Source organism: Mesoplodon densirostris, chromosome 3, assembly GCF_025265405.1.
Source record: "Mesoplodon densirostris isolate mMesDen1 chromosome 3, mMesDen1 primary haplotype, whole genome shotgun sequence".
Classification (NCBI taxonomy): domain Eukaryota; kingdom Metazoa; phylum Chordata; class Mammalia; order Artiodactyla; family Ziphiidae; genus Mesoplodon; species Mesoplodon densirostris.
Window position 1 is genome coordinate 114,790,732 of NC_082663.1, and position 13,501 is coordinate 114,804,232.

Consider the following 13,501-nt stretch of genomic DNA (forward strand, 5'->3'; position numbering starts at 1 on the left):
TAAATATTTCACTGTTGGTAATAGTTTTCCTAACCATGGCTACATAATAGGCCTTTGAATAGATTCAGCATTACTTATCTAACCTGTCCTCTTTTGCTGGATTTATGGTTGTGTATATAGTCTTATTTCCTTGGGGGCAGATTCCAAGAGTGGGCGTTATCCTATCAAGGATACAGGAATTTTCATATTGTTTGATATGTAGTGGGGCCCTATTCTAGTCTGGAGGGTGAGGAAAGGCTCCCAGGATGACCAACAGATCCATGGCTTTGCTTCTGACACTTAGCTCAGATAAGCTGCAGAGTTTCCCCTGGAGGGAAATGTGGAGCAGGGCTGCTCCTTGGAGGGGAGGTGCAAGTGTGGAGGGTCAGCCGGAAGCACTGGTGTTGAGGGACAGGGAAGCAGATGGGGGAAGGAAGTGGTCCAAGACCAGCTAAACCACCCCAAGCCAAACATGTCTGTTGAGAACACCGTGTACCAGGAACCAATGCCTGGGGACTGCAACTCCATGGAGGATAGCAAGGATCATCACAATGCCAGCCACCAGGGATATAAGTCCAAACACTTCTGTCCATGACTTCTTGGTATCAGAGTTGCCAAGGAAAACAACATGGTCAAGCACTGGATGGAAGTGTTTTTATTCACTTAGAGACAGCAAGATCAGTCACAGTAGTGTGCAGAGTGGCTCATGGGTGTCCCTCACCCCCAGCCTATGGCTAAAGAGCACCCCTCTAGTGCCACAGCATTGTGTGCCCCAAGGTCATTGACATCCATGTTTAAGCAGAACAAAGGAGCACACATTCAGTCTGAAACAGAGAAGGATACCTTCACAGGCTGATAAGCCTGGCACAGTGTGTGTGGGCTCTTTTTTGGTAAGGAAGTGTCCAAGGTCCAAGGCCTATTCTTATGTGAAAGACTGTGAGCAGGAGACTGCTTTTCTCAACAGTGTCCATTACAGACGATGTGCCCAGTAAATCTTTGCTGAGGGACTTAAATCCTGCTAAGAGACCTACATGTGAGGGCCGGGCATTCACAGCCCCTACTGGTGGACATCACTTCCCCTGGGCCCTAACTAGCACTAGCATCCTGCTGCTGCTTTCATGACTAGAGCTGACATGCCACAGTCTTGTACAGTGGTGTTAGGGAAGGAAAATGATGAAAGCAAACTACTGAAAATGATGAGGGGTCTCCAACTTGTTACCTCACAACTACCAGTTCATTTCTCAGTTCTCACTTTAATGAGCAAGTTTCTATAGCATTTTTCATGATCCTAAAAACCCAAAGTAAATATTGGAAATACAATTTTTAATTCCAACCCTTGCCTCTGTCCACCTAAGGCATCAGGCAAAGGAAACTAGAATGTCTTAGATAAATGCCTTGAGACCAGTGACATCTGATGAAGGTCTACAGCAAGATTGCTGAGTTTTCATCAAGTGGGCAAAAGCAAAGAAGATGGGTTGGGCCATAAGTCTGAATTTTAGACTATTTTGGGTAAAAAGGCTTTATATTTTCCAAGTCCACATGAGAAATAAAACCAAATGCTAGCAACTGCTAAGTTGAACTTAAATGGACTCATTGTTTTAAAGAAATATTCGAGTGTATTGCTATGTCCTCTGCAAAACTGCTTATATTATTAATTTGCTTAAACTATTTAGTAAAAAAAGATATAAGTGAATATACTAAACACTGCTGAATTGTACACTTTAAAGGGTGAATTTTATGGTATATGAATTACACCTCAAAAAAAAGGCAAAAAAAGGAATGATAAGAGAATAAAATAATACAAATATAAAAAAGAATAGTCCTTTTATCAAAAAATAAATATATTTTAAAAATTTAGCTAAATCTGTCCACATGTATCTCCGAGGTGCCTAACTGTGTACCGTGCGTGTGCTACCTTCTAGAGAGCACTATGAGCTAGGTTTTCCAAACTGTTTTATCTAGGCAAAGAGAGATGAGCCAGTTTGCCCAGGGCATTGGCAGCTAAGTAATAACAGAGCAGAGCTTACTTTCCAACCGGCGGCTCCCTGCCTTATAAGGCCCTGATGCGGATCACTATGGTTCACTCAACCGCGAGCAGAGGGGAGTGGTCCCCAATCACCCCCCGCCCCTCTGCAGCTCATCTGTTCCTGCCCCTGCCCGCGACGTCCTCCCGCCCGCGCGGACTGTTTGCCCCACCGCCCAGAAGGGAGCCCAGTGCGGTCAGACGGCCGGCGACAACCCGAGGCCCGGACACCGAAGAGCGAAGCGGAGGTCCATCCGCATCGCCTCGCCAGCACGCCTACCGCTCTCGCACAGGCGGGAAACCCGGCACCGGGCGGGGATGACGGGGACGGGCCGCAGAGCCGGGGTTGACAGCATCTGGGCCTGCGGAGGCCTCCCGGGGGCCTGCCGCGCGTCCGCCTAGATGCCGGCAGCGTCGCCGGCCACTGAAGCATCTGGGGGCCTTCCGGGGCAGGTCCGCGTCTGGGCCTGCGCGGCGCGGGGCCGGGTTGTGCGGGAAGTCCTGGGCCGTGGCTGGGAGCTGCCCGCTCGGCTCCTGACTCCGGGCAGGGGCGGGCAGGCAGCGCGCCGGGCAGCCCTCGGCCAGAGATTATGGCTGCGGCGCTGGGGGCACAAGGGGCGACGCGGCGTTGGTTCGCGGCGCTGCGGGGCAGGAGCCAGAGCCTCGCGGCCATGGTAAGTGACGAGGGCTCGCGGTGCGGGAGGAGGGCGAGGCCCCGCTGTGCCGGCCGAGAGGCGGAGGGACCGGCGCAGGCCCCGAAGTGGGCCGGGCCTTCGGGCTGGGATTTTGGGTAGGCATGTTTGGGCACCTGCCCCCTGCCCGACGCGCTGGTCTGAGACAAGGGTGGCCGCAGCATCTGACAGTTTTCCCTTGGCCTAGAATTCCGTCTTAGCCTACGAAATTGCTAACCGGAAAACAAACCAGGACGACTTTCGTTAAAAAAAAAAAAAGTGAATACGAAAAGTAGTTGTGAAAATATTTCACGGTTAGGGACTCTATGTGATTAAGGTGGCGTTGGGTCCTCTAGATTGTGCGCTCGGTGAGAGCAGGCACCGTCTCCGTCTCGGCTCGCTTGCTGTGAACGGGGCACTGAATGTTGAATTAACTTATTTATCTTGGTGTTAATTTTTTTGAGGAATTACCAATAAATTATTTTTTTGGTTGCACATTGATTCTTTCCTCTTCCGACGGGCGTCCCGTCCGTTTCCCCGCTTTAGAAGTTAACATTGGGGGGTAAGTTAACTTGAGGGAAAGTTTTAACTTGCAGCACCACCTAGTGGGAAAATATTGCATTAAACTCACCATTTCATTTTCTTAGATTGTTTGCCAGAGCCCATTTGGCAGTTTGAAATTCTTTAATAGAAGAAATATAAAGTAACTCGATGATGGAGAAGATGAGCACTCTGTTTTGTGGCCATTAAGGTGAGAACTTAAGATGAGTGCTTACTGTCACCTAGGCGTGTCCCAGGGCATATCTGTGTCTAGGGTGCTGCCGATCAAGTAAAATTGTGGGGTTTGGGGAGGGATGAATAAACAGCCGCTGTTGGAGTGGCTGCCACATGCCAGGCTCTCTGCTGGGTGCCTTCACACTTAAGATCTCTTTAAGCCTTAAAAAAATCTGGGCAGGTGGATATTGTAACGTCCCCACTGTAGAACGCTGCTACTCAGTGAGAGGCTAAGTGATTTATTCAGCACCCACACCTGAAAGTAACAAAACTAGGCTTCGAATCAAGGTTGCTCTCCAGATCCTATGCTTTCCCCTGTCGCTCCCCACACCTCCCACAGGAAAAAAAAAAAAAGAAAGTCCACCACAAAGGGTTCTGCAGAGGGTATGTCTCCAAGGGGACCATTTGTGTTATGTAGGTGAAGTGACTCCATTTCACAGCCCTGAACACGGTCCCTGTTCCTAGGCAGACATCTGTGGTGAGCACACATTGACCTCACTGGGGATGTGGATGGTGGAGAGGGTGGAGGAAAACAGCTCAGAATGTGCTCCACAGACTCCGGGTGACTGCTATATTGCCCACAACATGGTTAGTAGTTTTCTTTGCAGCTACTCAGTGATTCCAAAATAGTTTGAGTTGAGTTAAAATATTTATTTAATAAAAATTTTGGCTTGTTTCCTATAGCAGGTCTTTATGTGAAATTTTTCAGAGCTGTCATTGTAAAGCTAATCGATACATTGGTTCTTAATAGTAAATGGTTTTTGATAACAAGCCTTTAAATGTTTTTATTTAATTAAGAGGTATTCTCACTTTCTCTTTTGTTAGTTGTAGGGAAGGGTAGCTGGCCTAGCAAGGAAGAGAAACTAGAAAATTGACTCATTAGCATCCTTTCGTCCTCGTAGAATAAGTTGTCTCTAGGGTTACTTACTTTGCCTTCTTAATTACATTGATGTCAATGATAAAGGGTTGTAGGATTTCTGAAGTGGGAATGTGTTGAAGTTTCATGGCAGAGGATACAGCTCAGCCCCCGGTTGCCCTTTGATAAGGAGCCCTCACATTAGTCCAGTCTTTCTGGGTGCCAGTCCCTCCCTCATCTGAGACGATAGTAACCCTGCATATAGGGAAGACAGGAGGTACTGGTGGGCACTTATGCCAGAGTGAGAGCATAGCTCTTCTGACTTCTCCTGGAGTGTCCTTATCTTCTGTCTGACATGCTGCTTAGAGTTCTTACAGTTAAAAAACAAATAGCATGGAAAGTGTGGGCCTGTTAACCAATAGAATTCGGATTTGGGAATGTCTTCACCAGGATGAGTAGGAACAAGGTGGACAGTTGCGCACAAGTGCTTCTGACTGGGCAGCGCTCTGGCCAGACAGTTGAGGGAGTTTGTCTTACTGGTGTTTCTGAGAAAACTCATTCCGCTAAAGCAGGGGCTTTTTACCTGTAGTCCAGAGGGTCTGTGGACACCCAGAAGTTATTATACAAAATCCCCTGTAAATGTGCATTTGTTTTTTCCTCTTTGAGGATTGGTTTTCATTACAATTGAAAGGGGATGGTGAACCCGGATAGTTGAGACTCACGTGAGTAAGGACTGAAGGCTACTAAGGTGCTGTGGGACCATCCAAAGAGCAGTAGACCAGGAGTTTAGAGCCCTGGGTTCCAATCCTGGTTCTGCCGATGGACTTGCAGGGTTTCCTTGGGTGTGTGTGTTTGCCGCCGTTTCCCAAGTCCTGGAGTGCTGGCCATTGGTGATGATCTTTGGTAAGATGGACAAATGGTTGATCTCAGTTGTGTCTGTAATAAACCAGAGAAGCTGAATTGTAAAGTTTGAGACGTACGTAAGGGGTGATAAACCCACATACAATGGAGACAGCTTATTCTGTACAGAGCTAGCCTTGTTTTTTGAGAATTTTGTATTTTGAGAACAAAGTAATCAAAGATGGTTAGAAGTTGTTGCCCTTAAGACTTTTTCCCACCTCTCTACATAAGGTAAAGAGCAGTAAATTTATTTGAATTTAACCAAACCTCTACATTTCAGGTATTAAATGTGTTCTTTTCATAGTCAGCAGATGCTCACTGGTTGACAGCAGAGGAGAGGAACCAAGTTATACTTGACCTTAAAGCAGCAGGATGGTCGGAATTAAGTGAGAGAGATGCCATCTACAAAGAGTTCTCTTTCAAAAATTTTAATCAGGTAATTATTACATATTCCTGCTTGTGCCATGGTCTATTTTTATCACCTTAGGCTGTAACTCTTTCTAGTACCACTGGTTGTCTGGTGCCCTGTGGATCCAAGATCCAAATCCTTTCTTCCTTAAGAATTCAGTGATAGTTACTCCTTCCTTGTTGACAGTTGCTACCACCCAACTGGGTGATTCTCAGCTCTAGGGGAAGAGGGTGATTTGTGTGATTTGGAAAATCAGATTCTGAAACCACTATTGCTCTGATTTGGTGTTGGTTAGGATATTTAATTTCCTTTCAAATTTTGAATAACATTAACAGAGTGTGTGAGCTTTTTATACTGATCAGAAGGGGACATGAGTAAAAATGGTTGAGAAACATACACCTGCTTGACTGATTTCCCCTACTTTTCTTGGATGGTTGTCAAGTTTTCTCTCTCCTTATAGTTGCATTTCTGTCTCTAAATCATCTCCCAAGCTGCACCCTCTTCTCAGATTGGCTCATTTTCTCCAAGCCCAATAGCCAGCCCTTGAAGCTTTTCTTTCTTTCTTTTTAATAAATTTATTTATTTATTTATTTATTTATTTATTTATGGCTGCGTTGGGTCTTAGTTGCTGCGTGTGGGCTTTCTCTAGTTGTGGTGAGTGGGAGCTACTCTTCGTTGCGGTGCGCGGGCTTCTCATTGCATGGCTTCTCTTGTTGCGGAGCATGGGCTCTAGGCGCGTGGGCTTCAGTAGTTGTGGCTCACAGGCTCTAGAGCGCAGGCTCAGTAGTTGTGGTGCACGGGCTTAGTTACTCCACGGCCTATAGGATCTTTCTGGACCAGGGCTCGAACCTATGTCCCCTGCATTGGCAGGCGGATTCTTAACCACTGTGCCACCAGGGAAGTCCTGAAGCTTTTCTTAAAAGCTGGTCCCTGCCTTGGAGATTCAGCCTTAACAGGGGAACTGTTCCATTAGGGCCCCACCCTGTTTAGAGAGTCATCTCCCATCAGTTCTTACTCCATTGCATTTATATAAGGTCAGTGCTTTAGACTATTTCATGTTTGTTCAGTTAGTTTGATAATCCTCTGGACAGATTTATTGTTTTTATTTATATTAGGTGTCAGCATCTAGAAGGCAGAGATCCTGTTGGCTTAAATAATTGTCTATTGTACATAACACAGTTCTGGGTACAAACAAGCATTTGATAAATGCAGACATTGATTACAGTGTTTGCTTGTTTCTGGAAGGGTGTCTGAGGACCAGATTTCCACCAAAGGAACCTTCACATGTTTTCCTAGTAAATGCCGTTGGCTCCACTGTGCTGCATGCCCTATTCTGGTCTCCATCCATCTGGCTACCAGCCTTCTGCTGTGTCTCCAACTCCTGAGGAAACCTGGACTAAGCCGACTCCTTGTCCCTGCTGCCCCACATGCTCAATGGCTCTTGTCAGGGGCTTAGCACTCTGTGGCTGGTGGCAGGGAATCCCATTGGTACAGTAAGCTTGTGCGTAAGCTCTAGGTAGCATTTTCCAAGCTTATTAAAATTCTTGCATGTGTACAGCCTGACTTCTTTAAGCCTGGGCTAATTTATTGGGCTTGAACATGTGGCTTAAAGTACTTGAGTAGTGTTGCCTCAGACTCTGCCCATGAGTCAGTCATCCAGCCCCACTCTAACCGTGTGCTCAGGGTACTTTCGGAAATGGTAGGGGGAAGGGAAGCTGTGCAGGGTATCCTTGATTAATTGTAACGTTATTCACCAGGACATTTAATTTTCTTGGCTTTCCCCCCCACCACCCCCTTCACTCACCTTTTAGGAGAAAGAGGCAGATGACAAGAAAGTCAGCTGATGTCAGGGAATGTGTGCAGAGAACCAGCACTGATATTATATCCTGGGGTTGGTTTTCTAGCCAGGCTCCTATGACTTCTGCATGTAATGGCCTGTAGTGGCAACTGATGTCATGACAAGTGTCAGTGCCCACCAGCCAAAGACCACCAGGAACATACCAATAGCTGAACAAGTTAGGCTTATTGCTTGTTGCGGTGAGGAAGAGTGCACGCCATAGGGAACTGTGGGGCATCTCAGGAAGACGGTGTTGGAAAGACTTACTACCGGATTTGGGCTGGTGTTGGTGATCTTTAAGGATCAGAGCTTTGCTCTGGGTTGGATGCTGTCTGCAAATGGGCTCTTCTATGATTCACTATTTTAATAAATCTTACCTGGAGGGAGAATGGACTGAAGTGGGGCCAAAGCTGAAACTGGTAAAGAAGCAGCAGTCACTTATTCGCCAGGAGAGGCGGGTGCTTGGTGTTTTGTGATTTGGACAATGTTCACGTTTTGTTTGTGTTGAGATAACATTGCAGAGTGATATCTGTGATACTCCGCATTACATTATTGTCATGATTACAATAATCATTACAAGAGTGGTTTTATTTTTGTCCTAATCCTTCATGGTCACAGAGTGGCCTTGTCTGATGTTGCTGTTGCTGTTCAGCACCAAGGCCTAGGTTTGGGTACCCGGCTGGCTCCTAGCAACTTGGAGGCCTAGGTGGTAGTCCAAGCCAGCTCCCAGGTGTCAGGGCTACTTTTCCCTTTTTTGCAACTAATGTTTAGAGTGATGACCCTCTGGCACTGATGGAGCCTCACTTATCTTTCATTTATTTTTCAATACAGAAAAGGTATTTTTTAAAATTATAAAACAATGATATAAAACATTAAAATAGGATGGTGTAAATAAAAATTTTCCCATTGCAACTACTTCCATCTCTTTACCTATTCTTTTACCTAGTCTTTCTCCATATGTATAGTTTATTCACAATGTGGCAATTGTACAAGCAGTTAAATTTTTTTAAAGTAGTTTAATTTTTATTGTAAAAGTAATATTCATTAACAGATATTTACTAAGCACCTTCTCTGTGCCAGGCACTATTCTAAGCTCATGTAGCTCCCTTTCTGGCAGAGAAGATAGACAATAAACAAATGAGCAAATAATATAATTTCACGTAGTGATTAAGTCATGAGGGAGAATAAGGTAGGATATTGGGATGGGGAGTGACGGAGGGGTGAGCACACTATTTAAGATGGAGGGGGCTGGAAAGGCCTCTCTGGGGAAGGGACATCTGAGGCCTGAGTAATGTGAGGGAGCTCAGCATGTGAAGACCGAAGGAAGAGCATTTCTGGTGGAGAGACAGCAAGTACCAAATTCCTGGAGCAGGAGTGATCTTGGTGTGATTGAGGAAGAGCCAGGGGGCCAGTGTCTGGAGCGGACAGAAAGGAGAAGAGGCCGAAGAGAGGGAGGGGCCAGAGCACTGGAGCCTTGTTGCTGTGCAAGGAGCTTGGATTTTATTCTGTGAAGGAGAGCTCTTGGAGGATTTCAGGCAGAGAAGTGCCATTATTCAGTTTATGTTCTAAAAAGATCACCCTGGCTGTTCTGCTGTGAACAGATGGCAGAAGGGCAAGAGTGGCAGCAGGCAGAATGTATAAGTTGCCGTGTGACAGGCTAGGCAAGAGATGGTGAGAGACGATGGGGGAAGCAGTGGAATGTGGAGAGAAACGCAGGATTTCTCATTTATTTTATAGATGGAACAGTCCAGACTTGCTGTTATACTGGATGTGGGGGAAGGAGAGGGTCAAGGATGATCCCAAGGTTTTGGTTCAAGCTGTAGGGTAAAGGGTGGTGCCACTGGTACCATTTACTTGGCTGGGGAAAGTGGAGTGGAGAGCAGGGTAGGGAATTAAGAATTCCGTTTTGGACATGTCAGGTTTGAGATACTTACTAGTCACCCAACTGGCAATATTGGATCAGCAGTTGGTGATATGAGGTCAGAGTTCAGGCTGGGGATAACAGTTTGAGAGCCGTCAGAGGGGATCATTGTCCTGGATCGGCAAAAGTGGGCAGGTGGAGTTGCAGGCATGGTACCTCCATTGTGATAGGAAAGAGGGCTGAGTGTATGTGTACAGATGCAGGTAGGTTGCCACGTTTGTCTTGGGAAGAAGAGGTAGTTTTCTCTTCTGATGGCTTCTATTTTTTTAGTGAAGTCATCAGTTGAGAATGAGTCGGGGTGGGAGGGAGGAGTGTTGGAGATCTGGAAAAATAGGAAAAGGCATGAAATAGTCCTCTTAGAGACTAAGACAGTGAAGGAACTGTGAAATGTGGTCGGTTGCTGGGCAGTTCTCAGTGTCACTGGAGATTTATGGGCGAACATTTAAGGTGAAGATCTTGTGTGTTTTGTCCAGCCATGTTCAGCTGCTTGGGCACAGGCTTGGAGTAGGTGCAGGGTTGGGCTTAACAAGGGCTGAACTTTTTTTTTTTTTAATTTATTTTATTGAAGTATAGTTGATTTACAGTGTTGTGTTAATTTCTACTGTATGGTGATTCAGCTATATACATGCATGCACATGCACACACACATATTCTTTTTCATATCCTTTTCTATTATGGTTTATCACAGGATATCCCTGTTCTCTACAGTAGGACCTTGTTGTTTATCCACTCTCTATATAATAGTTTGCGTCTACTAAACACAAACTCCCAGTCTATCCCTCCCCCACCCCCTTCTTCCTTGCCAACCAGAAGTCTGTCCTCTATGTCTGTGAGTCTGTTTCTGTTTCCTGGATAGGTTCATTTATGTTGTATTTTAGATTCCACATATAAGTGATAGCATATGATATTTGTCCTTCTCTTTCTGACTTACTTCACTTAGTATAATAATCTCTAGGTCCATCCATGTTGTTGCAAATGTATAATAATCTCTAGGTCCATCCATGTTGTTGCAAATGGCATTATTTCATTCTTTTTTATGGCTGAGTAATATTCCATTGTAGATATGTACCACATCTTCTTTATCCATTCATCTGTCAGTGGACATTTACGTTGTTTCCATGCCTTGGCTATTGTAAATAGTGCTGCAGTGAACATCGGGGGATGCATGTATCTTTTTGAATTATAGTTTTGTCCTGATACATGCTCAGGAGTGGGATTGCTGGATCATATGGCAACTCTATTTTTAGTATTTTTGAGGAACCTCCAAACTGTTTTCCATAGTGGCTGCACCAATTTACATTCCCACTAACAGTGTAGGAAGGTTTCGTTTTCTCCACACCCTCTCCAGCATTTGTTATTTGTAGGCTTTTTCATGGTGGCCATTCTTACTGGTGTGAGGTGGTACCTCACTGTAGTTTTGATTTGCATTTCTCTAATAATTAGTGATGTTGAGCATCTTTTCATGTGCCTGTTGGCCATCTGTATGTCTACTTTGGAGAAATGTCTATTTAGGTCTTCAGCCCAATTTTTGAATGGGTTGTCTGTTTTTTTTGTTATTGAGTTGTATGAGCTGTTAACAAGGGCTGAACTTTTGCCAGATGAGTGCAGTGGAGGAACAGGGGGCAAGGAAACTAAGGATGTGTGCAAGGGAGGGTCAAAACATTGGACTTTGGAGTCTAAGCTCGTGAGGAGGGAAGTGCAGTTGTGATGTGGGAGATGGAAAGTGAAGAGGTCAGAGTGTCAAGTAATATAACCTTTTTGGAGAGCAATTGGGTGATGTCTATCGACTTTTAAAATACCCATTGTCCAACAATACCCATTGTACGAATCTAGAAATTTATCTTCTAGGTACAGTCCCCCGTGTATGCCAGATGGCTATGAGAGGATGTCCAGTCTAGCCTGTGGACCTGTCACTTTTTATTGTGAGCAGGCATTTCCACATGCGTCTGTATGCCTTGCTAAGACTATGTCTCCCTCACTGCAGCCCCGCCCTTAGCAGGAGTTAGGGGAGGCCCACTGTGCTGCATGTGACAGCACCTCTCCTGGCCTCAGCTTTACACGCCGGTGGGAGCTGTGGTCAGAGCTGATGACCCCCATCTCCCCTAAGAGACTTCACACTGGGTATTAGCATGTATTTTTTTTTTAGTCTTTGCTGAATATATAGGTAAAAAATGTTCTGTCTTTTTGCTCAATAGGATATGAACATTTTCCAGTTCTTTACATAGCCTTATCTTTTTTTTTTTTTTTTTTTTTTTTTGCGGTACACGGGCCTCTCACTGTTGTGGCCTCTCCCGTTGCGGAGCATGGGGTTCGGATGCGCAGGCTCAGCGGCCATGGCTTATGGGCCTAGCCGCTCCACAGCATGTGGGATCTTCCCAGACCGGGGCACGAACCCGTGTCCCCTGCATCGGCAGGCGGACTCTCAACCACTGCGCCACCAGGGAAGCCCCATAGTCTTGTCTTTTTACTTACAGTAAATCTCCAGGAGTAAGATTACACCTGTTGGGTGTTACTTTTTTTTTTTTTTGGCCGTGCCTCGCAGCGTGTGGGATGCTAGTTCCCCCACCAGGGATGGAACCCGCGCCCCCTGCAGTGGAAGCACGGAATCTCAAGCACTGGACCACCAGGGAAGTCCCGGGTGTTATAGTTTTTAAGTGGTTTGCTTATGTAGTGTGTGTGAAATGGTATTATAAGTTTGCTTTAGAATCCATTTCTTTTATTACTATAGAAATTGAACCATACATTTTAGAAACCTTTTCATTGACCCTGGATGGAAAAGCTACGTCTCAAAGCTTTGGGTTATTCTAGGTTTTACCATAAGAAGTAGCTAGTAAAATATATTTGGACGTTTTTCCTCTTAGAGGTTTTATTCCAAGATATGGTTAGTTCCAAAGAGTCCACATGCATTTGATAGCTCAGATCGGCGCAAATACTTAGCGAATATAAATGTGAAAATTCCCGAGGGATCCTAATGGCGTAGGTGGATGAAGTGGCCGTGGGTTTTGGTCACTGTTAGCCCACTGTCTTTCCTTGGTGGCGGTGCAAAGGTAATGATGAGACTCCATGGGTATTCCGAGCATGGCAGTGCCAGGGCCGAGGCAGGAAGTTTCGACACTTGGAGTACTTGGACTTAGGGTGGGGTTGGCATTTGTAAAGGAGTTTTGCTTTTTTTCTGTTCATGTAGACATAAGGAGGGAGAGGTCTCTGAGTGACATGTAAACGTATTCTAAGGTGTTTGGCAACTGCAGGGTGATAGTGTTGAAAGAACAAAATGTCAGTTAGAAATGTGGGTGTGAGCCTTCCATAAAGATACATTTTGTTAGGCATTGTCATGTGGGGACATGTGGGAAGCTTACAAAATCAGAGGAAATGGGTTTCCATGGTGGCACAGTGGTTAAGAATCTGCCTGCCAATGCAGGGGACACGGGTTCGATCCCTGGTCTGGGAAGATCCCACATGCTGCAGAGCAACTAAGCCCGTGTGCCACAACTACTGAGCCTGCGCTCTAGAGCCCGCGAGCCACAACTACTGAAGCCCGTGAGCCACAACTACTGAGCCTGCGAGCCACAACTACTGAAGCCCACGCGCCTAAAGCCCGTGCTCCGCAACAAGAGAAGCCACTGCAATGAGAAGCCCGCTCACTGCAATAGAGTAGCCCCCGCTCGCCGCAACTAGAGAAAGCCTGCGCACGGCAACGAAGACCCAACGCAGCCAAAAATTTAAGAAAAAAAAAAAATCAGAGGAAATTTTATGCTTTGGAAGCAGGTTTAGAAGATGAGGCTTTGAACCCAGGCAACAGCTACTCCAGATGCCAGCAGGTGGAGCCCTCCAGGGCAGGAGTCCAGGTGGACCAGGCGGCATCACAGCCCCCTGGGAAGGCTGTCCCCAGTCTCTCCTTCTTGGATACTGGACCACCCCTTTCAGCGCAGAAACAAACTTAGTATCAGGAATAGGTAAGAGTGGGGGTAGGTCAGCTGACCTAGTTTGGTACCTTTTGGGTGAATGAAGAGTTCTGGCTGGAGGAGATAAGGATTTTCCACTTGGTAATGGAGAGCAGGTTTGATTCATGAGAGAGGGACTGAGCTTTGTGAAAAAGAACTGTAATTCTCTGCATTCCAGGAGGAGCTCCTG

At 45.9% G+C, this 13,501-nt stretch overlaps 1 protein-coding gene across 3 annotated transcripts in view; it reads left to right on the forward strand.

The window, feature by feature from the left end:
* The first annotated feature begins 2,164 nt into the window (after positions 1 to 2,164).
* The window catches only part of PCBD2 (pterin-4 alpha-carbinolamine dehydratase 2), a 49,366-nt gene continuing 38,029 nt past the window's right edge, over positions 2,165 to 13,501 (forward strand). The window contains exons 1-4 of one of the 3 annotated variants that reach the window (XM_060091949.1): positions 2,587 to 2,676; positions 3,321 to 3,424; positions 3,913 to 4,035; positions 5,508 to 5,639. In XM_060091949.1, coding sequence (XP_059947932.1) covers positions 3,952 to 4,035; positions 5,508 to 5,639 — 216 coding nt within the window. In that variant the 5' untranslated portion in view covers positions 2,587 to 2,676; positions 3,321 to 3,424; positions 3,913 to 3,951. Of the gene's footprint in view, positions 2,677 to 3,320; positions 3,425 to 3,912; positions 4,036 to 5,507; positions 5,640 to 13,501 lie in introns of all 3 variants that reach the window. The other 2 variants (XM_060091948.1, XM_060091950.1) reach the window with 2 other exon arrangements.